This window comes from Triturus cristatus, chromosome 6 (genome assembly GCF_964204655.1).
Source record: "Triturus cristatus chromosome 6, aTriCri1.1, whole genome shotgun sequence".
Taxonomy (NCBI): Eukaryota; Metazoa; Chordata; class Amphibia; order Caudata; family Salamandridae; genus Triturus; species Triturus cristatus.
In genome coordinates, this window is record NC_140589.1 from 1,266,719,059 (window position 1) to 1,266,744,573 (window position 25,515).

The 25,515-nt window shown below is 42.2% G+C and overlaps 1 protein-coding gene across 2 annotated transcripts in view; it reads right to left on the reverse strand.

Moving 5' to 3' along the window:
- SNX9 (sorting nexin 9) overlaps positions 1-25,515 on the reverse strand; it is a 730,362-nt gene that overhangs the window by 294,935 nt on the left and 409,912 nt on the right. For both annotated transcript variants that reach the window (XR_014963143.1, XM_085612219.1), the window contains 2 exons: positions 19,967-20,102; positions 3,454-3,601 (listed from right to left, as the gene is read on the reverse strand). Coding sequence is in view for 1 of the 2 variants with exons in the window: in XM_085612219.1 (XP_085468345.1) it covers positions 3,454-3,601; positions 19,967-20,102 (284 nt within the window). In the remaining variant the exon portion in view is untranslated. The remainder of the gene's footprint in view (positions 1-3,453; positions 3,602-19,966; positions 20,103-25,515) is intronic.

Here is a 25,515-nt window from a genome sequence, read left to right on the forward strand (position 1 = left end):
GAGCTCCTCACGGTGCATCCGATCCAGTCCCCGTCTTGGACTCACCCCTGTAGCTGTGCAATGAATAATGACACCTACTTTTTTTTTTTAGCAAACTTTATTGCGGTTTTAAACAATTCAGACTATTGTGATACTTGTGCTCTAAAGCTTCAGCAAGATTTCAACCTCGACAATTAATGACATTAATTTGCAGTCATTCCGTTAATAAACAACCCCAGCCCCCCGCCCTCCTTGAGCCCATACGTAGCCTTGTGTGCGTTGCGTATCGTGCAATGCACACAAGTCGGTAAAAGTCGGGTACTGCCAGCCTCACCCCCAGCTGTTTCGGAACATTGCATTGTTGCCAGAGATACCTGTCTGCTTGCCAATCCCCATATGAAAGCGAACATCAGGGAGTCAAGGTCCTTAAATGTCGCTCGCCGTATCCAAACAGAGAGTGTTTTGAAAAAATATAAAAGGCGAGGCAGGGCTATCATTTTTAAGAGAGCTATCAGGTCCACCACAGACAGCGGGAGGGTCCTTCAGAAGTCCATGTGAGATCTGAGAGACCAGATGGCCCACCCTATGTTACACTCCAGGAGATCTTGGAGATTATGACAGATGTTAACCCCCAGGTACGTCAGGCATTGAGGTTCCCAGTGCAGTCTCCCTGGAACACCATGCAGCACTATCGCGAAAAGCTTGGACTTCCGCCAATTCACTTTTAGCACAGATAGGAGTCTGAAGCGGTCAAGCACAGAACAATCCCCCTCCAGATTTCCCTCTGTGTCTCGTAGGAAGAGCAGGGGTTCAGCCACATAGTGCAATGCAATGAAAATGTCCTCAAATTGCAAGCTCTTGATATTCCTGTCCCTGCCGTGCTCGACCAGCCAGTGGCTCTATGTAAAGGGGACAAGGGACATCCCTGCCTCATGCCACATTATACTGGATGTCTCTCAGAGACAATTCTACCCCTTCTGACCCTTGCAGTTGGATGAGTATATAGTAGTCCTGCCTAGGGGAGGAAGCCACTACCAAGGCCCATATGGAGCATAACCTCAAAGGTAGTGCCATTCCAGGCTGTCAAATGCCTTTTCTATGTTGACAGCGAATACTGCAGCATTCGGTGGGTGTTGTGCTCCTGGTTCTAGTATGGGTAGAAGTCTCCTGATGTTGATGGCTGTGTTATGCCACGGAATAAACCATGTCTGGTCTCCGTGCATTAACTTGGTCATGTACGGTAGGAGCCTAGTTGCCAGTGTCTATAGGCTGTTCAGTCTGTTGCCAGTTTCAGAATGGGTAGTATGAGCGCGTCGCAGGTGGTAGTTGGCAAGCTTCCCATTTCCTTAGCTGCTGCATAGAGATCTACCAGTTTGGGCGTTAGCTCCTCCGAGTAGGCGGCATAAAACTCCGCCGGGAAGCCGTCCTTTCCAATAGTTTTGTTCCTGGCCATGGTTCTGATGGCACTTTTTATCTCCTGAGGAGTTATTTCCCCTCCAAGTTCCTCCGCTTCTATCTCGTCCAGCCTTGGCAAATTTAAACCAACAAGGTAGTCCCGGAGCTCCGCGGGGTCTTGCAGTGTGACGCTTTTATATAGGGTAGAGTAGTAATGGGCGAAGTGGGAGTTAATCCCCTCCGGGGAGAAGATTGTGATCTTCTCCCTCCGTCTCCAGCGCCATTATAGGAGTTCCCCATTTAGTCGGATTGGTCAGCCAGGCCAGCAGGCATCCAGACTTGTCCCTCTCATTGTGCGTCCTCTCCATTTATTGCCTAATATCGAAGCACCCGAGCCTCTCCGTCTGAATGCCAGGGCTTCCTTGGCCTCTAAAAGGTTAGTTTGAAGCTCCGGGTGTCTTAGTCTGCGCTTTTCAAGGTCTTGTAAATGGGCCTCTGCCGTATTAAGCTCCCCCTGTATAGTGTGCTGAACCCCCTTGGACTCTGCTATACAGTAGCTGCGTAGGACGACTTTGAAGGCGTCCCACTTTTTTCTTGGGGTGAGGACGCCGTGCCTTCATTATCCGCAAAGTTTGATCCTGATCGTTTCGCAAAATACCTGGTTTTCCAATCATTCAGAATTGAATCGCCAAGTGGGTACAGCGGGTGCACAGGGGCCCACTGAAGGAGCAAGATCATGAGGTTGTGATCTGAGATGGTACTCAGCAGAGGACACCAATCTGTGGGTCTCCGGGGTGCAAAAAAAGGTATTGAGTCTGACATGCACCTCAAACAGGCCAGAAAAGAAGGAATAGTCCCATTCATTGGGGTGCATCTGTCTCCAGGAATCAGTGAGTCTCCAATGCTGCTGCCGTTACGCAAACCCTCTGTCCGTGCGGTTAGTTTAGAGGTCCCTCAGTAGGGGGTGTGATCTGTCAAGCTGCATATTCACCACACAATTAAAGTCACCTCCCAAGATGGCCAATCCAGTCAGATGCGGCGCTAAACGTCTCGGCAAACCATCCAAGAAGGCACTCTGATCTATGTTTGGGGTGTAAATGTTCCCCCCCAGCCCCCCCACACCACAAGGTCTCTTCCCTCTGGGTCTATCAGAGTGTTGAGACACTGAAATGGGACACCTGCTCCTCTGACCCACACCAGGACCCCTCTCGCATTTGCACTTCCTTTGAGAAATCTGGGAAGATTCTCACGATTGAGTTTTCAGCCCGTAGCTCTCCTCTGTATTGTGCTTGCATCAGAACTTGGTCCCGGTCTTCGTAGTACAGTAGGTGGGCCACCACCGGGTGTGGGGGGCCGCCCAGGAGCAGCAGAGTAGATGGGACACAGTGACCTCTTTCAAGTGCATAGAAGGCCCAAAGTCTCTCTGTGGCGATCTTCTCCTTCAGCCATTTTTCTAGGTAATTTACTTGGATAATGATACCTACTTTAACATATCTAATTCAAAAACTGTCTCACTGATGTGTGTACCTGTTGTTGCAAAACATTTAATGAAAACAATATGTTAAATAAAATGTTAATGTCCAATAAAGTGATGTGTCAAATGTGCGTACATTTATATGTATAATACACATATAATGAGTGAGAGACATATAGACCTGGTGAACAGATAAAGATAATGCATTAAGGGTTACCATACATCCATTTACAAAGGTTCTATAACTGCATACAAGGGGGCTCATGACAACCTGATAAATAAGACAATGGATAAATGGTTTATAAATGTCAATACTACAAAATAGCACAACTAAGACCATAATATACATCACCTATTTATCTTTTTTAATTACAAGTGAAAGCTATTCTAGGTTTCCCATTGCTTCTACTGTTTGAAATACCTAAGTCATAAGGATGATGTCATGATATCATTTATTTGAAAAAGGGAAAATAGTCCACAGCAGATATAACATCATAGACACGAATTAAGGGTTAGGAAGCCACTACAGTTTATGAAATACCAATTACCAGCCACATAACATGAATACACCTGTACATGCATACACAAGTATTTGAATGCTTTACTTGTTGAGTGGAATTTTCATAGATGTTGGCCGTGCACGTTGAGAGGATCCGCCTTCCGGATTCTCAGACTCTTTGTAACCAAGATAACCAGGTGGAGATGATTTATTATCATCCCATTCATCATCCCATTCATCATCGTCCACCGAAGCTGAGAAAGTAAAGAAAAGAGAAACAAAATACTTTCAGAGGTTGTGCTTATGAAATAGATTTGGTATTAGCAGTTTTATATATGTGATAGAGCATTTTCTGACTATCACTTTCCCACATGGGAAAGAAGAAGGACTGAAGTGATACAACAATACTGGACCTACAATGGTGAAAAATGGAATTTGATTGATTGTAAATATATTCAGATGATTAACATTTTTGAAAAAGTATTAGATAGAAATTAAAATATGCTTCATGGTGATTTAGGTAAGTGTTGTCCTTGCGCTTCCTGCTTTACAATATTTTGGGAATCTGCTTTCCAGACAGTTTAAGAAGGCATTATACATTGCTCTACGTAAAAATAGCTATACAATCAAGTGAAACATGTTGTTGCAGAAATGGAAAAAAAATCACATTCACACACATCTGAAGAACCAGCACAGAGGAATGCTCCAGTGCCTGTTACAAATCCAAGCAACCTTGAAACTGTGGAACAACTTGAGGGCAGTAAGGCTCCCGATGTTATCCCTGTTTTCTAGCCAGATGATTTTGAAATATAAGACATTAATTCTTATAAGTCACCTAACTGAACTAAGGCAAAATCATTAGTTGTTTCTAAAGCTGCATAAATAAATCCAGCACCTTCTTTGGAATGGCTGCAATAAACAGATGTGCTGCAGCAACAAATGATGGATTGTTTCTTTTGCTTTTTTCCCCCTAAGTGGGAAGGGTATGCCCAGACGTAGGTCCCGTGCTCACTGCGCCACTGGATTCAAGATAGCTTGGCTGATATGGGGTGATGCCCCAAAACCAGTCCCAGAATGCTTGTTTCTGGTCCAGGGAGGACCTGGCTTGGCAGTGCGGGTTGGACTGTTCCCAAGAGGAACAGGGCCAAGACTGATTTGCATATGGCTGGGTCCAAACTGGGGTGGTGTGGTGAGAAAAAGACCAATGGATTAAACCCAGATCTTTGTGACTGGGGGTGAATTTTGCAATGTTCAGCATTCCGTCCATCATTTGTTTCTTTTGCGGCTATAAGTGGGAAGAGTATGCCCAGATGTGGGTCTGGTGCTTGCTGCGCCACTGTGTTCAAGCTAGCCTGGCTGATGAGGGGTGATGCCCCGAAACCGTTCCCAGGATGCTTGTTTCCAATCCAGGGAGGACCTGGCTTGGCAGTTCGGTCTGGAATGTTACCATGAGGAACAGTATCAAGACTCATCTGCATATGGCCAGGTCCAAACTGGGTTGGGGTGGTGTGGTGAGCAAACGATAGATGGATTAAACTCAGATCTTTGTGACTGGGGTGAATGTTTGCATTGTTCAGCATTCCGTTAATCATTTGTTTCTTTTGCAACAAACAGGTGTCATACAAAAACCAGCATACCAGGAGCTGTTTATTGAAATCAGTGTATTCATTTTTAGAGAAGCACAGAAATGAAGATGCCAGGCAAAGAATGTACTATGTGAGTCTTAGAAGAGAAAGAGCTTCTCAACAGTAGTCACTGCAATAAAGTAACATGAGAAATGCCATTCTAGATCTAAAGAGTCATTTGGATGAACAACTGTACATCTGATTATGAAAAGGTCTCTTGACATCAGAGTTGAATTACCCAAAAATACATTTATAACAATATCCACCTTCTACATGCTCCGCAACACTCGTATGTCTCTGACTAAAGCACCTGGTATGCCATTTAATTTATGCTGACACCGCATCAGTTTAATAACTGTTTGATCTCTTACGTTTATGGCACAAATTATGCTTTTTAGGTAGAGCATTCGAGACCTCTTGTATATACTTTAGTATATACTTATTATATACTTATATGTGTATGTACTTTGTGGGCTCTGGAGATCAGCCCTAGGACTTGTCTGCTTCCGCTTAGGGACTTTTTCTCTGTTCAATTGCCTCTATATAACTGTCTTGATAGAAAACGACCAGCAGAGATCAGTATAATACCAGAATTGCCTTCTGCTGAGAGACTTTTTTTTTTTTTTTCTGGCAACTTCCTCTAACTTTCTTGATAGAAAACGACCAGCAGAGGTCAGTAAAATACCAGAATCACTTTAGCATTGTCTTGATTCCAGTCCATAGAAATTGTCTTCCACAAGCACCCGTAGACAATAATATTTTTTTCAAATATTGTATTTTCAGTGATATGACCACCGAAGGCCCTGATTTTATATTAAAAAAGGAGCTTTGGACTATACCATTTCCCGCTGAACGGCAATATTTCTCGCCATGTGTTCCCATACCTGGCATGTCACGCAGTTTGGTGCTTACTCTCCCTCCATGTTAAAGAATAGTAGATGTTTCAGCACCCAGGCTAATGTGCTGCATAGCTAAATACATATAAGGTCCCAAAGGCGAGATGGATTGCATTGCAAATGCTTGTTTTCCTCAGATAGCATGCCGTAGTGGCCACATTACACATCGGCAGCATTTCAGGTCAGTTTTGTATACGCCAGCACCAAACATCAAGATGGCTTGGAAGCTTTGCGGTACTTTTAGAATGGCCAATTCTTCTCCTTACACCAACAAGAATAAATGCTACTAAAAGATGATAGTCTTGCTATGTAAAAACGATTTCCTATTTACCAAGGATTTGTATTTCCGGATCCATGGCATAGCTCTGTTATGCAAACTTGCTGATGGAATTTTGGGAGAAGATGATGGTCTCAAACAGAAGTCTAGACCAATGGAGTGAATGTGTATGTTTTTTTAAGCACCATTGTTATTAATTGATCAATAAGTTCAACACAAATACATAACAGGTCATGTCCATCAAGAGCAGCCAAAAGAACAAACAACTGCAGTTTGGCAAGTTCTCCGATAATTAGGCTTAAATGCCTATTCAAAAAATGTAACTCCCTGTCTAATTATCATGTAATACGCTTGCACTTCACTGTATCTTCTTATCAAGATGGCATTCATTTACATAGTTTCACCATAGGTACCGAAATGGACACATATTAAGTTATCAGTCAAACAGGATTTTTTATTTCATGATGCTTATATTGTGCCAGAATCTTCCCCCGGATCTGTTAACTGCTGCTAATCATGGACAAATGTTTTTTTTTTGCATTTAAGAAGGTAGCCCAACAGTGCGACAAAATATCCCCAAGTCATGTAGAGAACACAATCAGAAAGTGTTGAGCATCTTCCAGACCATTTCACTCTCTGAAATCATACGGGCATGTTTTATGAGTTGAAGGAAAGCCACATAACTAAATTATAGCTATCTGCCTTTCTTTGAGTAACAGGTCAACAGCAGTAGATTTACGATTGTTAAGGATGTTTTAATGTACCCCACCAGCACAAGAATAGGAGTTAATGTAACTTCCATGACTTCTATGGTATGAAAATCATTGATCCAACACATTAACTGGAGAGCAATGCAACACCAAATGTGAAGCTTCACCTCTTGTTTGAAGCTTGCACACCAATTACCCACAGATGTTAGGTAAAACCTACACAGAATACCAGTGACATAGTATTGATAGTACAATAATAGAAAATGGAGTAACTTATGTATATATTTATTTCTAATGCATTAACATGTCCCTAAGGCCTTCAGTTACTAACCCAATAGAGCCAGTACATGGAAAAGAGGCCTTGTCCATACAAGGTAAGGTGGTCCGAGAGGGATATAGTTAAAGACCGAACATTTCTTTGAAGAGTTTTATCTTTAGTGCTCTTTATAATACATCACAGTGGGTCCGAAGTAGAGGATTCAATGCACTACACAGTCCAGTGCCATAAGTTCTCACTGCCCCTGCGCTTTTTTTCCTATTGAATTTTGACGTTGATCAGCCCTGTACTGCTAGGTCTGAGGCGGTGGTCGGGTGTCACATACCAGTCCAGTCTGGCCACATCAGAGAGATCTCCCTTAGATCCCATGCAGTATACGTATACCAACATACCATGCAGACTGGGAAAAACAACAGGTGGTTTTCCCACCATTCTCTCCCAAACTAGAAGGAATTCACTTTATGAATGGACATTCCCTACCAGAGATCACACATAATTTTTTGATTCTCCTCAAATCTGGAATAGTATTTTATTAGATTTTATTAGAAGCCAGGTGAGCGTAGACTATATGCAAAAGTTTGGTACCAAATATCAGATGAATGGTGTCAAATCAAAAGAAAGTAAACAGTATAAATATATAACGTTATTCTACGTAAATCCTATTGGGTGATTGCTAATGTGAATTAGCATTGAAAATTCTGTCACCGAGAAGAGTGCAGGACATCATTGCATGCCTGTTTGGAATGGGCAAGCTTCTCTGTCCCCGCAATGCCAGACTAAGTCTGTGACAACTTACATTTCATGGGAGAGAGGGGATTGTTTAAGGACTTAACACTATTTCCCATCAATCCATATTATCACAAAATGTGCTGAAGTCTTAAGGCAGGAATTAGAAAATCTTATATTCCATAAATAGAGCACAAACTGGGTAATGATCCATTCTGTGTGTGTCCTTTTTAATAAAGGATACAAACTCCTCACCCACACTATCTGTCATGCTTCATCACTGTGTTGCTCCGTCACCTACAATAGGGTAGCAGGTGGTCTCACCTTTAGCTCTTTGTGAAGAATGTGTTTAGGTGTGATGTGTTAGGGGCCAATTCTTTAATGCAGCATCCTAGGCACAAGTTAAAAAAGGTAACAATAAAGGTCAGTTACCCCTCTAACACTTCTTAAGAACTCCTATATTATCCTTATTCTGTTAGATTATTGTATATGGGTGTAGGAAAATGAAAACAACTGTGGGTCAGATGCCTTAGATTGAGTCTCATCTCACAGGAATCTCCTGCAGACTAACACGGATGGAAACAGAGTATGATCAAAAGATATTAAACAACCAGTTAACAATTCTTCAGTCTTGGATTTATTGTGCCCTGAATCTATATCAGATTATTGTGGCATGATAATATCATGGTGCACTTTTTAAATTCTGGATCTACGTTTGCAGTCTATCTTTTGAAGGGTTGCAATGATGTCTAATAAAACGTGTGAAGAGTGGCCACCCGTGAGTACTTCCCTAAACAAGCATTGGCATAGCCAATAGGTCGCGCCTTTGGGACCTTATAAGTGTTTAGTTATGCAGCACAATATCCTTGGTGCAACAACATCAACTGTTGCATGGCTAAACACTTATAAGGTCCCAAAGGCGAGACCTATTGGCTATGCCAATGCTTGTTTTTCATTTGCTGGCTCTACGCCAGGCAGTGGGGCGACGCTCTTCCACCATTGCAGAGGAGCTGCAGCTGAGTGCATCCCACCAGCAACCACTGACTGAAATTAAGCACTGTCCATCCAGGCTTACAAAGCAATGCATTTGAAAAACATTTCGAAAACCATATCTGACACACTGGTGATTAGCACAGAAATTCCTAATTGGGGCTTTCATTTCACCTCAGATTTTATATCATCATTTTTCTATCTAATCTTAGTTCAACTCACAGGTATGTGGAGTGAAAGGATGGAGCGCTCAGTGAGTGTATTTTTAGGAATCTGGCAAGGAAACTGCAAATTATTATATTGTTAAAAGTAGAGTTATGCTAAATATAGATTGGGCGCCACTGTAGTAGGCTCAGATCTGGAATAGGATGTGGACCTTAAGTAAAATTTGGATCTGAGCCAAGGTTTTTTCAAGTTCTTTCCACAGATGTCGGCGAGGTCTCATTCGGACTCTCTGGTGTGCTTTTCTAATTCAGTTCCACCGCAAGTGCAAAACACCAGACCGAGGCGCTTCCAGACTGCGCCAAGAATCCGGCAGCTAGATCAAAGGCAGGCTGCCCACCTCCGTCACTGAAGTGCAGACTGACTGAGCTGCTCGGGTTGAAAAGCTTGTCCTTTGTTTTTGTTGCCGGTTCAGAGCGCCCTCTAATTAGCACTTTCTGTCAGTGTCCAGTCTTACAGGGTCTAACTCGGATGGCCGTGTTTGGCTCCTACGCTCCGGTGTGCAGAAGTGTCCGCGCGACAGGTCTGGAAGTTTCCGGTTGCTGCCTGAACCCTCGATATCTTGCTGGCAGCAGCAGCGCCCCCTCCCGCCACCGGCAGGGATAGCCTCGCACTGCTGCAGAAACTTCTCTCAAGACTTGGCTCGGTGCCAGCGCATCCTGTTCCGCTGCTGAGCCGGTGATCTGCTCCAAGTGTTGGCTGGTTGTCTGTACATGGTGTCCTTTGGAGCGGGGATGTTCTTTTCGTCGCTGCAGCGCCAGAGTTGGCACGCGCATACTTCTTTTGTCTGCAAGCTCACCTTGCACTAAGCGTTCTTAAGTGATGTTCACATCGGCTGGTGTTCTACTTGTCTGGCACAAAAAGAGTACTGCAGTTCGAAAATGGAACACAAATCAGAGTGTAGTTTTGTTAGTTTCTTCTATCAAGAGAGGACCTGGTATGAACCCTTTACACGGAGACGGTTAAAACAAGCCCGTGAGTGGTGTGCGAGAGCGCGTGCACGCTTGTGTGAGGGATTTGTTTCCAATTATCGCGCACATGTCTGGGCACGATAACTGTAAACAGATGTCGCCAGTGCAGGTAACCGCAAGCAAATAGCCATGGGCGGAGCAAAGGCGGAACATGCACCCACCTTTGCCCAATTGCGTGCTGTCTTTCCTAGAAAGACGCACGCAAAGCCCAATAGCCTATGAGAAAAACAAGAACACACGCTCGAGCGTGTGGTCAGCTTTCTGAAGCCCCTTACTAAAAGTCTCGCATGTGCGCTGCTATAGGCTCGACCTAAAAAAAGAAGAGGTTATGATATGAAGTGGCTGTGTTATTTTATTCGTGACTAATACCCATTTTGGGGAAATTGGGTTACCTGGGAGGCACCAGAGGCTTCTTAGGCATGCAAGAATACGGTTTGGTAATTATACAAGAATGTAATGTTCACACTTCTGGGCTTTGTGTTTGGTCTAATGTTTTATTTATATTATTGATATTTTAGATTTCTACAAAATAAAATTGTGATGAGGATATCTAGATCTTAAAGACGTCATCTGATACTCTGATGGGAAATTAACACATGAAGTTACTCACTTTTAATAGAGAAAACCATTATCTTAAAAAAAAAAAAAAATACAAGTGCACTTAATCTAGTCAGTGGCAGTGAAAAGTGCATGATGTTAATGCGCTTAGCATGGCAACATGGTTTTAAAAGCTTTCTTTTTAAGTTCTAAACTCAAATTTTCCTAGGGTGTGAAATGGACACATGATTTACAATACAATGGAACTAGATTTCTTCAGATTACTTGTGTGGGCATACTTATTCTGGGCACACTGGCTGGAAAGATGTGCCTTTGCCACTTTCACCTAGGAAAGCAAGATCTTTAGGGCTGGCTCTGGAAGGAACATGCTGAAACGGAGGTCCTTCCACTGAAAAAACAGCTTCTCTTTTTTCTTGCACATAGTCTCATACTTGAGAGCTTCAGCCATGGGGAGTGATGAGTGATGAGCATTTGTATCTGATGGCAATACCAAAACCTTTGTTGCCCACTTTATTATTTTTTTAAAAGATCTTTTTAAAGTCATGGCAAGTAATAAACAGACAAGTACACCACACTTCATCACACCCTTGTATGGCAAGATTACAGATTGCATATCATTAAACATTACATGTGTTTCCTGTCTCCCCTTTCGCACCGTCCCATCACAATGATTGTGCTCGAGATGTAGTCCTAAGAAATAACAACAGCAGCAGCATCAGGTGGATCCAGGGAGGTGCAGGGGCCCCCTCTATAGGCGTTCCATTTGGCCAAGAGTTTCTCATACTTTCTAGGACAGCCCCAGTGCTCATATACCACTTTTTCAGCCATCATACACCAGTCCATGTCCCGCTTCCTGTCTCTAAGGCGTGGTGCAGGGGCCACCCCCATAGATGCGCAATGTTGCGCTTAGCTACTGCCAGACCCAAGGTCATCCAAGTCCATTCCATATGGTTTAGGTCAGTTGCATCCCAAATATTAAGCATGCACCACTTAGTGGAGACTGCCATCTCATATCGCATAGGTCATATTCATGCAGGCCACCACAGACTCCAAAAGCGTTGTATAGTGGGGCAGCTCAAAACAATGTGAAAGAAGGTTTCCAGCTGATCACATTGGCTGCGGCAGTACGCCTCCGTTACCCTACCCATTTTTACCATGGTGGTGCACGCAAAGTAGGGCCTGTGTTTAACTTTGAGCTGGACTAAACGAAACCCAACCTTAATCACTACCTCTCTTAATGAGGCCAGGGCTTTGGGACATTCATCATACTTCAAACCCTCGGAATCTAGGTCCCATTGTACCTGCAAATGTAGAAGAGTGTCTGGTGAGTTAGTAATCAGTTTTCGATACATGAGGGAAGTCACCCAGCGGGACGTGATCATCAAGCAGTCTGTCCTACAGGGGTGAAGACTCTGGTAGGACTTCCCCTTGGGGAAGCGCTGCCTGGAGTGCATGTCGTATCTGTGGGTAGCGGAAGGTCTCAGTGGGGGCTAATTGGTAGTCTTGTTGCAAGTCAGTGAAAGGGACAACCTCTCCCCGAGACTCTGGGGGGACCAATAAGATCCCACTTATTGAACCCCGGCTGGGTTCCCAGGGTGCTCAACTCTAGGGAGTCCCACAGGGCAAAGGCCATGGTTATCCTACCTTTCCAACCCAGCGCTTTAAGTGTTGTGTGCCAGAGTGTAACCGTGACCGCTTGGGGAGTTAAGCGTCGTGGGCTGAAGTAGAGGGCCCGTACGCATCCCCCCCCGGTTGCAGGACTAGCCCATCCATACGAAATGGAGGATGAACAGAGGGAAGATGCACCCATTGATTAATGGTCGTGAGCTGAGCCGCCGAATAGTTTTTTTGAATGTCGGGAAAATATCTCACTGATCTATATAATTAATTATTTAAAATTTATGTAAATCCAGAATGTGTGACAGCCTTATCGAAACAGGAGATAAATGACACCTTCTTGGCCTACAAAAACGAGATCCGCATGAGAATATTAGGGAAGCAAACTACCTATATATTCTACAAAGAATTGGATTACAGAAGTGGTTTCCAAGACTATTTGCCTATAGTTACTAAGCCTTCACACCGTTTTGTATTAGTAAGATTGAGGTTAGGAATAGCACATCACCTAATTGCTTTCCCTGAAATGAAAACGCGGCCCACATCCCTGTCCCCTTGTGATGAGCAATCCAAGCAAAGCACTATGCACTTTTTACTCTTCTGTGACTTCTACGTGTATCTTAGACGCTTTTATCTAAAGCCATTGTTTAAAAAATACAATGTGAGAACTACCCATGCTGCTATGAACATACTTGTTAGGCTGAGCGACCCAGTGATATGTTTTTATGTTGCATCATATATCCAAAAATCTATTTATGTGAGAAAAAGTATTGTTAATACGAATTGATTTTATATGTAATTCATTGGATTGTTTTTGCATGGCCAAATGTGTTCTTTTTTTTAGAAATTGTATTTATATTAGCTCTGTAAATGCTTTTCTGGATGTTGGACATACCGAAATATGTCGGGCAAGGCTACCCCTCCTTCGTACCATCCCCTTATCAGTTTGTTGAGATCTATGTGTGCCGGGCCCCATCCAAAAGCAGTGTTCTGATTTGACCTTCTATGTTTGAAGTAGGCCCGGAGGGACTGTGTTGCCCATTTTATTGAATCCTTATTCCTCCACCTATAATCTTCTAAGAACATTGCTACTGGATCCCCAAAGGGCTTTACCTTATCTCCCCAGAAAAGTAGACATATTTGTTGCCTTCATGTTTGAGGCAGATGTGCCATAGACTTTTCCATTTACATCACAACACTACTTTACTCGCTTTCATTAGTCAACAAAGGATGAGAAGAAAACAAGCAAACAATTTAAAATGCAAAATCTTAAGAACTGCTCTGTTAAGGAAAGCATTCCAATTGAATGCTACTAATGGACTTACCTCCTTTCCCCTTTACGTCTTCACAAGAGACTGTGTTCCCAATACAATGCAGAAAAATAACCAGACAATTCATCCTAACATATTCCTTTCCTCCTGCATTGGGCAGTTGCTGCCTGACACTTCCGGTACAGCATATCAGAATGAAAAAAATATTTTGGGGTTGTATATGCTAGAACGTCAGATGGATACCACACAATAGAATGGATCAACACAGTTGGAAATAACTAGATTGTAACATTCAGGTCACAATAAAAACTCTCAAGAAAGTAATGAATAAATATAGCCTAACCCGAGAGTGTGAGCCGAGGGACTGGGATCACAGAGTCTATACGGATATTTATTAGCAACCAAAAGCATTTCACAAAAAAAATGCTGAACTAAGAACCTAAAACTGTACATAACTGCGGTGGGGGAGGGGCGGGGGGGGGGGGGAGTTCATTTGAAGGTTTTTTGGATGTGTCTGACTACAAAGCAAAAATAGTGGGGACAGCATAATTATACATATTTAGAAGTATTACATAGTACACACGGGGAGCAGGATGGCAAAGTTACTGTTAGTGGTAAAAGGAGTCAAAGGCAGCATGGGAGTTAGGAAAGGCTTTAGTGTTAATTGAGTTAGTAAGGTTCACAACGGAGGCAAATTTTAAAAACAGTATTGAAGGCTGGTATGAATTAATAGCTGTGATGCGGATTAATGTCTCCTTGTTGAGAGTATCTTGGAGAGAATTTGTGCAGTGGAAGGATTAAAGCAGCTGCACTCACAAATGAAGGTGGACATTTTTGTTGCCTTGCAAATGCGTCCCATTAAACACCTTTTGCTGCAAAGAAACTTTTAATATTTTCCACACATATTGGGTAAGGACACAATACTGCCTGAAATCACTACTGCTCCATTTCTTCTTAAGGAGTTAGTTCCTTTGTTGCATCTGAGTAAAGTGTTTACCATAGATTGGAAGAGTTCGGGAGAAGACGGCGAGCTCATTGCGCAGTTAGGTACCATGCTGCTGAATGCCACACTCAGCAGGTGGTTAAGTGCCCTTGCCATCTAGACTGAACTGGCGCTTTAACGCTCAGTCCCCCTTGCAGTTCAGCACTGGACAAATGATATGTCAAAATTGCCCTAATTCAGCTTGTATCCGAAAAGAGGTGTGGACAAGCCTTAAAAATTGCCCTTTCCAAGATGTGGTTGTGTCCAGAGAATTCTATCCGAGGTTCCCAGTTTAGGGTGAGGTAGAGTACCTTCCTGTGCTGTCAGTTTTTGTTTAGCTCACACATAAGGGGGTATTTACAAGTGATAGATGCATTGCAATGCATCAGTTACTTCATTTTCAATTGCGCCCTTTGCTCCTTGCTACTATTTCAGTTACATATTTTTTTACTTCTTGTACTTGATCCTTTCCCTGAATTTACTTCTGGAAGTCTTTGCTTGGCTCTTTCCTTTACCCTGGCTGAGATGCCCCATCGGGGACGAGTTGTGCGCTATACCAAATATTCGTTAACATAACATAACAAGATTGCCACGGACGTTTTGATGTTGGTGTTTCTTCCTCCTAACTTGGATCCCTCTTGAGGAAACACTTGATACTTCCCACCTGTATTATTAACTTCTGAGTGGCATCATGGCTTCTGGGAGGAGTCATCTTCACAACAGTGTGACTGCAATGGTTATCTAAAGGACAGGCATTAGACCACTTCTGGTTTTACAGCTCGTATATAGTGGGTATAATCACACTGGCAGTCAAGGGAGGGCTCAGCAATCTCGGAGGTAACCACAATATCCACTGGTTAAAACATTCTTTCCTTCTTAAAGATTGGCTTAACAGACCACACAAACTTTCCCAAAAGATGGGGACCAGGGCTCTATGTGCTTTATAAGACCATAGCGATGCTTGGCCTGTCAGCAACTCTTGACATGGTTGATCAAGGAAGGACGGCTGAGTACCCTACAGCATGACTATCTTTTTAAGGCCCAGTCCTTGGTTGGTTCTCATCCTTTATAGCTAATCACTGTCAGTTGGAAACCTGGGATCACATTTTTGAAAGGGCAAAAGCATCTTGTGGAGTTTGCACGTCCCCCAATAAATATTGCCGACCTAATAATTGTAAAGCACTGTAGCAATATGCTAACAGAGCCCAAACATGTGATGACTACAATGCCTGTATATCTGTATTGTTTATTGCTTGTCTTAATAAAAAGAAAAAAAAAAAGAAAAAAACATCCTGTGGAGTTTCTCAAAACTCTATAATAGCACCAACAATGTCAAACGTCTGTCTTCAAAATGCTGAGTTTGATTTTGAAAAGGTTCATCAATATGCTGAAGATATGCAGCTTTATCTAAAAACTTCCCCTTCTAAGGATGGTCTTCTGTTCAACACCAAATTTTTATTCACAAAAACAAATGTCTCCTAATAATCACCAAACATTAAAACAGATTGATCCCAATCTTTTATCTTTGCTTAAGGTTGATGATTTCTCACCTTCAATGTACTCAACTGCTAATTCACTGGATTTCACACTGGACTCCAAACTTGACCTCATTCCAAACATCAACAGATTTGCCCAATTCACCATCTTTCATCACACATTAATTATCTTATCTCTAGACTTCAGCAATACCATCCTGGCGTAAGTAGACCAGCACCATATCACAGCTCACTGAAAGCTACTCTGTGATCAGCAGCAAGTATAATCTCTACTGGCAAGTTTGAGCGTATTCTTCCTATATTAAGACCATTACACTGGCTCCCCATTGAAGCAAGGACCAAATCTAATATCTTACTGATTCGACTTCAAAGCATTACACCTAAAGAAACCTTCATACCTTACCAAACATCTAAATATATCTACAGAACTTGATCTTCAAAGGGCATATGCACCTCACCTTATTCAAAATTGCTTAAGAGTGGATCAATCCTACTCAGGTGCAGACACTAACCTCTGAAACTCTCTCCCTGCAAACATAGAAGCTGCTCCCAACTTTTTCTTCTTCTGAAATGCACTGAAAACTCAACTTTTACATCTCTCTTTGGAATCCAGATAACTCCTTGTCTTCTTGCCTGTCTGCATAACTCTTACCTCTCTATTATGCCTCATGCTTCTCTCATTTCATAGGAAACTGTTAAAATAAATCTGTGAGAAAAAGATGGTAATAATTGTTGTTATTTTTCCTCCGACCTGTTGCTTCTACATTGCGGATTGCTGTCCCAGGGACCGGCCCTTCTCAGCATTTGTCCAAATGAAGTCACTGAATGGTCTGATCTCTCCATCTAGCATACATACCAGAGAACACAGGCCCAGGGACACTCTGGGTTGCCAAATTCTGCTGCACAGACACTCATTAAGCTTATTCAACCTCTTTTCTACCCCTCTTTGGGAGAATTTGCAGACTAAAAGAAAACAGGAGGTGAGGGCTCTTGCTATGGTGATTGGTCATCCAACCTTTTGAATGCAGATATGTTATATTAATCCACTTTTGTATAGAACCCTATTGCAATTAGTATAACCTTGCATATTGTTTCAGTATATAGCTTTAACACTTTTGGATACTGTTAAGGGCTACCCTGGAAGTCGAAGAATAAACTATGCATCCTAAAAACAGCAAGAGACACTAAAAGCAAATATTGTTTACTACTCAAAATCCCAAAAGCAAAAACATCCATAACTCTTAACTATGCCTTTTCCAGTCAAGCACCAAGAAAGTGAAATTGTCTAAAACCAGAAATTCAAAGTGAACCCAAACGTGCTTACAAAGTAAATTCCTCAGTATCCACTTAAAGGACTAAGAGCCAGATGTACAAACATTAGGAATACCGATTTCCTAATTGTGATTCTATCTTAATCGCAATTAGGAAATCGGTATCCTAATGTATGAAAATCATTGAGTTTCATTAAAGGATTCCTTGTAGGTCGCAAATCGAATGACCTCATGAATATTAATGAGGTAGGCCACAGTTTGCAACCCATTAGGAATCACAGCCATCATAGGGATGGTGGCCTGCTGAGGTCTGCGAATCAGTTCCTTTGTGACCGCAAAAGTGATTTGTACATATGGCCCAAGGACCTTTATCCTTTGTCATCATTTGTTCATCGAGGGGAAGGTGAGATTCAAAGCATCTTCATTGATGAGGGCATTGCGTTTTCCTTGGACCAGTGATTCACGATGGTACTTTTGCGTTCTTAGGCTCAAGTACACTCCTTGGATTTCATCGCAGACAGCCTGTCTGAACGTCTGCATTACGCCTTAGCCACTGAGGTAATTCACGTACTTTAAGTATCATGACGCGCAGTATTTGGAGTTACACGTGAGGTTTTCATTAGTAACAGTTGTGGTTATTGTTTTTTCACAGTTTCGTTCAGTCGTTTTTTGACTTGGTAAGTAAGAGTTTTGTGTATTGCACATTAGTGTTTATTAAAGCACAAGGTAGTACGCTTGTTTATTGGGCACCAGGTGAACAGAGCAGGTTCAGCACATGGTGTAGGTTGGTTGTTTGTCATTTACACAGGCCATTACTGGACACCATTCGACTTATCATCTGATACACTTTACACCAGCACGCCATTAGTGTCCCGTAGCAGGGGTTTGGTCACATTCAATAATCAAATCATTAGGAAATTCTCCCTGTGTGTTAAACTACGATTTTTATGTTTTCATTTCAGTTCCCCTGACGAAGGGATATTGCATCCCGAAATGCATTGGAAAGGGAAACAACTATGGAAATTCATTGTTGCTCATTGGTATATATATGATGACATGTATATGATGTATCAAAAAGCAAAACATTATTATTGTATATCATGTTCACTCACAGCGTGATTGCAGAGAGTTATCCGCAATAAAAAATTCAAAGCTTCGAGATTATATTGTCTGTATAATATGTTGAACGTGTATATTGTTGACAATGAAAGATGCTTTAATTTAGCAAGGTTTTTGCAATCACAGCTGTGCGGACATCATGCAGCTTGCCACAAAGTCAAACCCTGCCTCACCCCTGGTCCATATTACTCTATTTCCTTGTGTGGTACAGTATCACCATCCTCAATTCTTCTTTGCTGTGCTAAAACATCTTCTGAAGAGGTCCGAGTCCTGCACCTTCGCGCAAACAGTGCCCTCTGTTGGCTGGATTTGGCCTCTATGTACAGTGACCAATTTCGCAAAGCACATACTTCACCGCTTTCCATATAAAGGCCAATGCTAAATTGTAAGTATTTCCAATCTCTCCATTTCCATCCTACTAAGTAGAATGATAAATGGATGCTCTTTATATTTCACTTCGAGGAGTGGGCTTTGTTGCCTTACTCTGCTGTATAATTTATGGCTATTTCTGATGAAATGGCTGGAGGCAAAAAGTTGTCTTTTCTCTTTAAGATCCCTCTTCTGAGCTCTGCCAAACTGCTGTCCTCTTTCCTCTCTCGCAGTGTAGTCTACAACCAATCAGCAGGGCCGACCCACCCTGATAGGAACGCAATGGGACACTGATGCTTATTGCTAAACACTGCGCAGGCACTTTTAGTCAACACCTATGTTCCTTTTAGCCAATCTCTGGTCACTTAGTCTTCTCTGGGCCTATTATCTCTAAGTTCATGGCACCTGGAAACTCCTGTTAATTGTTAGGTCAAAACAGAGCACCAACCATCCATATTTCAATGGTGCTGCTGAAGGAGAAATGTCCTCCAATAATACAATTTGTCGAGCAAGGGCAAGTTGACGAGAACGATCTCTTTTGAGGTGCTTGCACTTACCACTAGTTAATTTGGTAAAGGCTGTGGAGGTAAGTAAGACAGATGTTCAGTTGAAGAAGTGAAGCAGAGTAGATAAAGCAGGGGATGTTTGTTTTGTGTCCAGTTGATTGAAAGGTGGGTTTGGTTATGTCAAAACTGGCCAGGTTGCCACTTGCTGCATTTTCCTCGCATTTCATCTTGGATTCAAGTTACAAACTGTATGCAGTAGCTCAGTTCCTAAAAACCTGACCAGCTACAACATTTCAATGGTGCATAAAAATGTGTAAGTACCCCTGAAAGTACTGGCAAGACTAACTAGCACCCAGTAGAAACAAAACTGTATTCGAAAAGGGCTAACACATTTACATTTTGTGCTAATGAAGCAAAATGTATGGAATACATTTTAAACCATGCTTTTAATTGTGCTCATAGTCAGGCTAGCAGCGTCAACTACATTAACATCATAGCAGAGAAGAAGATTTAAAAAAAATAATAGAAGACAAAGTGAAGGTTCCAGATTAGAATTCAGGACATGAATCCCCTTCTTTTTGCAGGGAGGACTGGAAGTTGTTCAATACAACAGTCTTAACTGTAATCCAGCTTCCCACCTGTGTTCATGTGCTGACATCTGCTGACAAAAGACAGCCTACAGCAATTTACTGACGTAATAGTTATTTCATGATAGTTGTGAACAAATACATTTTACCTGGGCCTTGATAGGCCTGCGGATGACCATATGAGGCAGATGCATCCCAGTGATTCGAAGTGGTGCTTTTCTGCACCTGTGTACTTTCTGGTCCACTTGGGTTCCAGCTTGACCAAGGATCTCCAGAATTACTGACCTAGAATTCCGCACATAAAAGGAGGTGTGAATAAAACTTGACAAATAAGCAGATAAAACAATGTTCCACAATAGTGTTTAACGTTTACATTGAGGTTTTAAAATAGTGAAAATCTAATTTTCAGTGTCACAAAAAAAAAATCTGATAATAGTTTATTTTACAGAACTGCACAAGATGTGGGTGGTTTCAAATAGATCCATAATACAAATCGCAGACACTTCAGTGAGAATAGTATTCACAGGTATCAGAAATAAAGTAGGTGGTGCTCCCAGGAACCACAAGTGCATTTGTAGGCGAAATGACCTTCAGTATTGCAGTACAGCAAGAGTTGGGAAGTCAATGACACCCGTCTGTTTAGAATTGCTGCTAGTACATTTGCGAAAGAAAAGAAAGTTAAGTAAAAGGGATGGTCACTGGGATTAGGGGATTAGAAAAAGCAGGGATTGTTAGATTTGTGTCTTGTTATTCAAAGCATTTGTCTCACGTCTGGTCAGGTAGACACATGCTAAGTTCTCCAGAAACTTCATGTGTAATTCAATTTGCAAGATGGATGCAAGGGCGCAGTACTCGTATTACAGATATGTCTTCTGATCATTTTAAATTTACCCTTCGTTTGTGGTCAGCCTTGTGGTTGCACTTTGACAGCGGCTTCTCTGTATTATTTATTCTGCCGAGCAACCATTTAAGAGTCCCTTCCACATGTACATCTTTGCTTAGTGTTTTCGATGTAGTTTCAGGGATCCAATAGAACTGCCTTCACCCACTAACTTTAGTTGGTAAACATTGTGTTTTCTAAGCATCTCCCACATGAAATGTCATCACACACTGTAAAACAAATGGCCCCCTGCTTAACACTTCCCTTTCCCCTCCTTAGGTGGCACCAAGTATTGCTACTGGGTTGCACAGAGCTAATCATTCAAATGAAGAAAGAAAGTTGCCTCTTTCCTAAAGAGGCAGAGCCCAGACATACAAATACCAACATTGTAGGTGGTAGAACCCAAGAGTACAGCACCATCATATGGTTTCCTATAACTGTCACTTAGTGCTCTCGTCTCTCACACTTCAGTGCCATTTTCACACTCCAACCTCTAGACCGTCTTCCTGGTCCAGGCCAAAAACAACATTCATATCTGATAACCTATCTCTACTCCACTAAGCTCCCACGTATGCAAAAACCCTACACTTTGGAAAAAAGGCTTGAGATGTGGGCTATTTTTGCTCATTCTGAAATATGCAAACAAATGAACAACAGTGCATCAAGTTGGAACATACGGCCACAGGGAGAAAGGGAAAAAAAGGAAACAAAAGACTTCTTAGGGGGTGAGGGGAAATGAATATGGTTGGACCTCTGTGAGAGATACTAAGTACTGCTTGCACAGATTAGATTGATAAATGAAACATTTACACCCTGAAATTGCGGATCGACAGTATTTGCACCTTTCATAAGTACAAATAATTGAATAATACTCGTCAGACTTGGACTCCTCCGTAGGAAGAATGGCCAATTGGATGACGAACTGCTTTTTGAAATTGAACGGCAAAAAACACGGAACTAATGATATTAGGGAACATGGTCATACCTAGACCTCTGGAAAGCTGGCCAAATTGCATGGGGTACCCCCAGATCGCAAATCCCCTATAAGAAAATGGAGAATGTAGTTGGACAGAGCCCTTATGATGGATCATCAAGCAAAAAAATTGTCTGGCAGCTGCTTAGCACTGATCCCAGAGCATTTAAAAAAACCTGTGATTCAAGCCCTCATAGTGTCCTGTTTGGACTATGCTAATTCTCTTTATGTGGGCTCGCCATATTATATAATAAAAAGACTTCAGCTGGTGCAAAATGCAGCAGCAAGGCTTCTGCTCAAGGTCCCAAGTTATGTTCCAGTTAGAGAATCTTTGAAAGAGCTCCACTGGCTGCCAATTGAAGCAAATATTAAGTTCAAATCCCTTTGCATTGCACACAAGGCCATAACGAATAAAGGTACAGCTAAGCTCAGAGGTCTGGTATCTTCTTATTCCCCAGCCAGACTCCTAAGATCCTCTCAACAACTCCTTAGCACTACTAGAGTTGAAACGGCGAGATGGGGCAGAAGATCATTCGTACACCTGGTACCAAAGTTATGGAACGGTCTCCCACTCGGTATAAGGTGACTAGAAGATTAACTCACTTTTAGGATAAAAACTCAAGACCTGGTTATTCCCCCACTAACCCGTTACCATGCACAGTTATCTACTTCAGCACTCACCAGCGCGGGGAAGCCCTCGGGCAGCCATGCGCTTTAAAAAACTCAAACATAAACTTAGAAAATGCTATAATAGCACTGACAGAATGCTAGCTGCTATATACACCCTATTCATCTCATTGTATGATCCAGCAGAGAGCCAATGAAGTGCATAGGCTTGAGCATCTACATGTAGGACACAAACATCTTTGTATACAAAGAACTAGGGGGAGCTGCTCTGTACTGAAAAAACAAACTACAGATTTTAAACTTGTGCACGGATAGAAACATCAACGCCCAGCTGGTTTGCCTGCCATCCTACAACATCCTCGAAGCATTTGTTGGGTAGAGGCAGGGATATTTTCTCTGCACTGTGAGAGACCAGGAGCTGCATGACAAATGGGCTTTAACACCACCATCTGTACCGAAGAAACTGCCAATAGCAAGCTGCCCAGGTAGACAAATATCTGATTTCCCAAGCGATGAGGTGTAACCAGAGTGATGCACGTGTTAAAGATTTGAGGCGCTGATTTAATGCTGAAAAGCAGAAACGTGAACAGGCAGTGGTAGCTGTGCACCACAAAACACATACGAGTGGTGGGCGGTATATTTTGGTATGTGAAAGTAGAGGTTTTGGAGATCAATTAAAGGAAGGTCGTCACCCAATACCAGGCAGTTTTGTAGCATGACCATCTTAAAACCAGTTTTTTCCGATATCTGTTTCAAGTTTATTTGTTGCAAAGTGTTTGATAAGTCACCAGATGCCTGCCTCTCTGAGGATTAATTAAGTTATCTATTTCTTCTTTCAGTAACACACTCAAGATGTCATAAATGTTGGTGGTTCTCCCTCTTTACAGGCGAGGGAGAAACTTTTTTTGTGAAACTGATGGGACAGCCATACTGAACATACACCACCTATCGGTCAGAGGTTTTACAAATCTATGCAGCCAGATGACTAGCTATCCCGCTTTCCACCTGAGTGGCAAGGGTGGGAAAGGAAAAGCTGGCAGTACATTCTTCTTTTAGGATGGCTTTTGCTTGTATGTGGTTCTCTTCATGTCTGTAAATGGTGCTATTTGTTTCCAATGCTGTTGGTCACGGTGTGCCACAACTGCAGTCTCATTTACAGTTTTATCTACTGTGGCTACAAAGGAGTTTAACCTTTTCTCCATCCATCTTCCGGCCGTGTTTAACCTTTCCCCCCATCCCTCAATCTTCCTATCCTTCTAGTTCAGAGGTGCCATGAGAGGAGTCCCTGGATTTCTGGACCTCCCTTGTGAAGAGGTCAAGATGACAGAGTCAACCATGATCTGGTTTAGCATGTATGCTGGTGTTGTGTTCAGGGCTTTGTACTTTTTTTCCAGCCGTGCTATGTTGAAGGCAGACATAACCACGTCCTCATGAAAAGAAGGCCTTTGTCTCAAAAATGGGTATTGATTTCACTGATCTCAGTAGCTTATCTTTGAAGTCAAAGAGAAATCACTTTCTCCATAGCAGAAAAAGAGAAGTCAAATTTTGTGGATACTCAGTCAAATACATTGTGTAACTTCCTATGTCATCTGAGGAGATTCACCAAGAATTGGATCCATTTTGGGCAAGAATGTGAAGGACTGCAGACCATTTGAGGGACACTTAAACAGCTGACTCTCCAGATTGACAGGAAACCTTTCTGGGTCTGTCTTTGTCGCAGCCACTGGCATGACTACACAGCACTCTATATTCATCTGGGTAAAGGTGATGAAAATGCTGACAGGAGATGCAATGATTAATATTTGTGTTCTTCTGATCCATAGTTGCTGAAGTACACACAGCACACCGTTCACAACCAGGATCTCTGTACCATAAATCTTGATAAATGCACATGACCAGAAATAGGCCCAAACATGAGCGCAGAAAGATGCAAATTTTTATGACATGTCTCACCTGTGTTTAACCATGATACAAGAAGGCACCAGTAAAATTACTTGGGCTACCCTAACATATTTTAATTAGCCTGAAGCTGAACTAGAACAAGCAGCCTTCCCTTTTTCCCCCAACACCAAGCAACACTAAATAGCAATGGAAATAACCTTTTTTCCCCTAACACCAGAAGACAATAGGGTGAGAGTAACTCCAAATGGACAACTATGGCAGAACTATCACTGGAAGAACTGCAATCTGGTGGATCCCTCAGAGACTGCTTTCCCAGATAATTGGATAGGGAAAAACAAAGATGAATCATGCCAGAATGTGTGGGCAAGGGTTCTATCACCTGCGCAACACTGGACTAACATTGAGAGGCTAATTATGAGCTTTAAAGGGTTATGACAATCAAGGTGAAGTTAACTTAATACAAATCAACCAACACAAAGAAGGGTCAAGGCACCCTAGCCCTGCACCCATCCACACAGAGTGATGAAAGTAATATTAAGCTAAACAGTGGTGCAAAGAACCTGAGATGTGACCTCCCTACACCTCTATATAGGCAAATAAATTTCCAACCAATACTTGAAGATGGTTCAGCATACAACTATCTAGTCATATATATATATGTGTGATACATATTCCCTTAGTCCATATCATATAAATAAAGACAGTAGGACAATTTCATTCCGGACAACAAATGAAGGAGTCGTTCCTTCTTCCAAAATTCCTTTTATTCTTTATTCATTCATTTTTCTTTAAAATCACAACACAAAAGTGGTAGCCAGCACGTTTCGTCCACCAGGGACTTCTTCAGGGCTCAACATATGGGAGGTCTTCTCACATGTGCTTCATGTTGTGTCTTGTAACAGGAAATTATAATGTAAATGTATGGGGTACGGTACCTCCAGCAAGTCACAGTCTGTTGTCCGGTGACATGGTTGGTCTTGCAGCATCTGTGAAACTACGGTAAACGTTGGTTCTGTTGTCAACATGGGATGACAAGCAAATTGCAAGCAACCAAACTTCAGGGTTTGAACATGTTTACTTCATTAACAATGTGTTTTCTGATGCTTCAAATGATGAAGTAACCAATGGGTGGGTAGCTGTGACACGCTTGTTGACAAAGTGAAGAATAATCATTTGATCATTGATGATGAGGTGGTTGTTGCCAATGGCTCCGGATGCAGTTAACAAGGGGGGTTGTTGATGAAGATGTTTTAGCTATAGGATGGGTTCTTAGCACAGTGGTTGATGAGAGAAACTTTAAAGATATTGTATTTGAC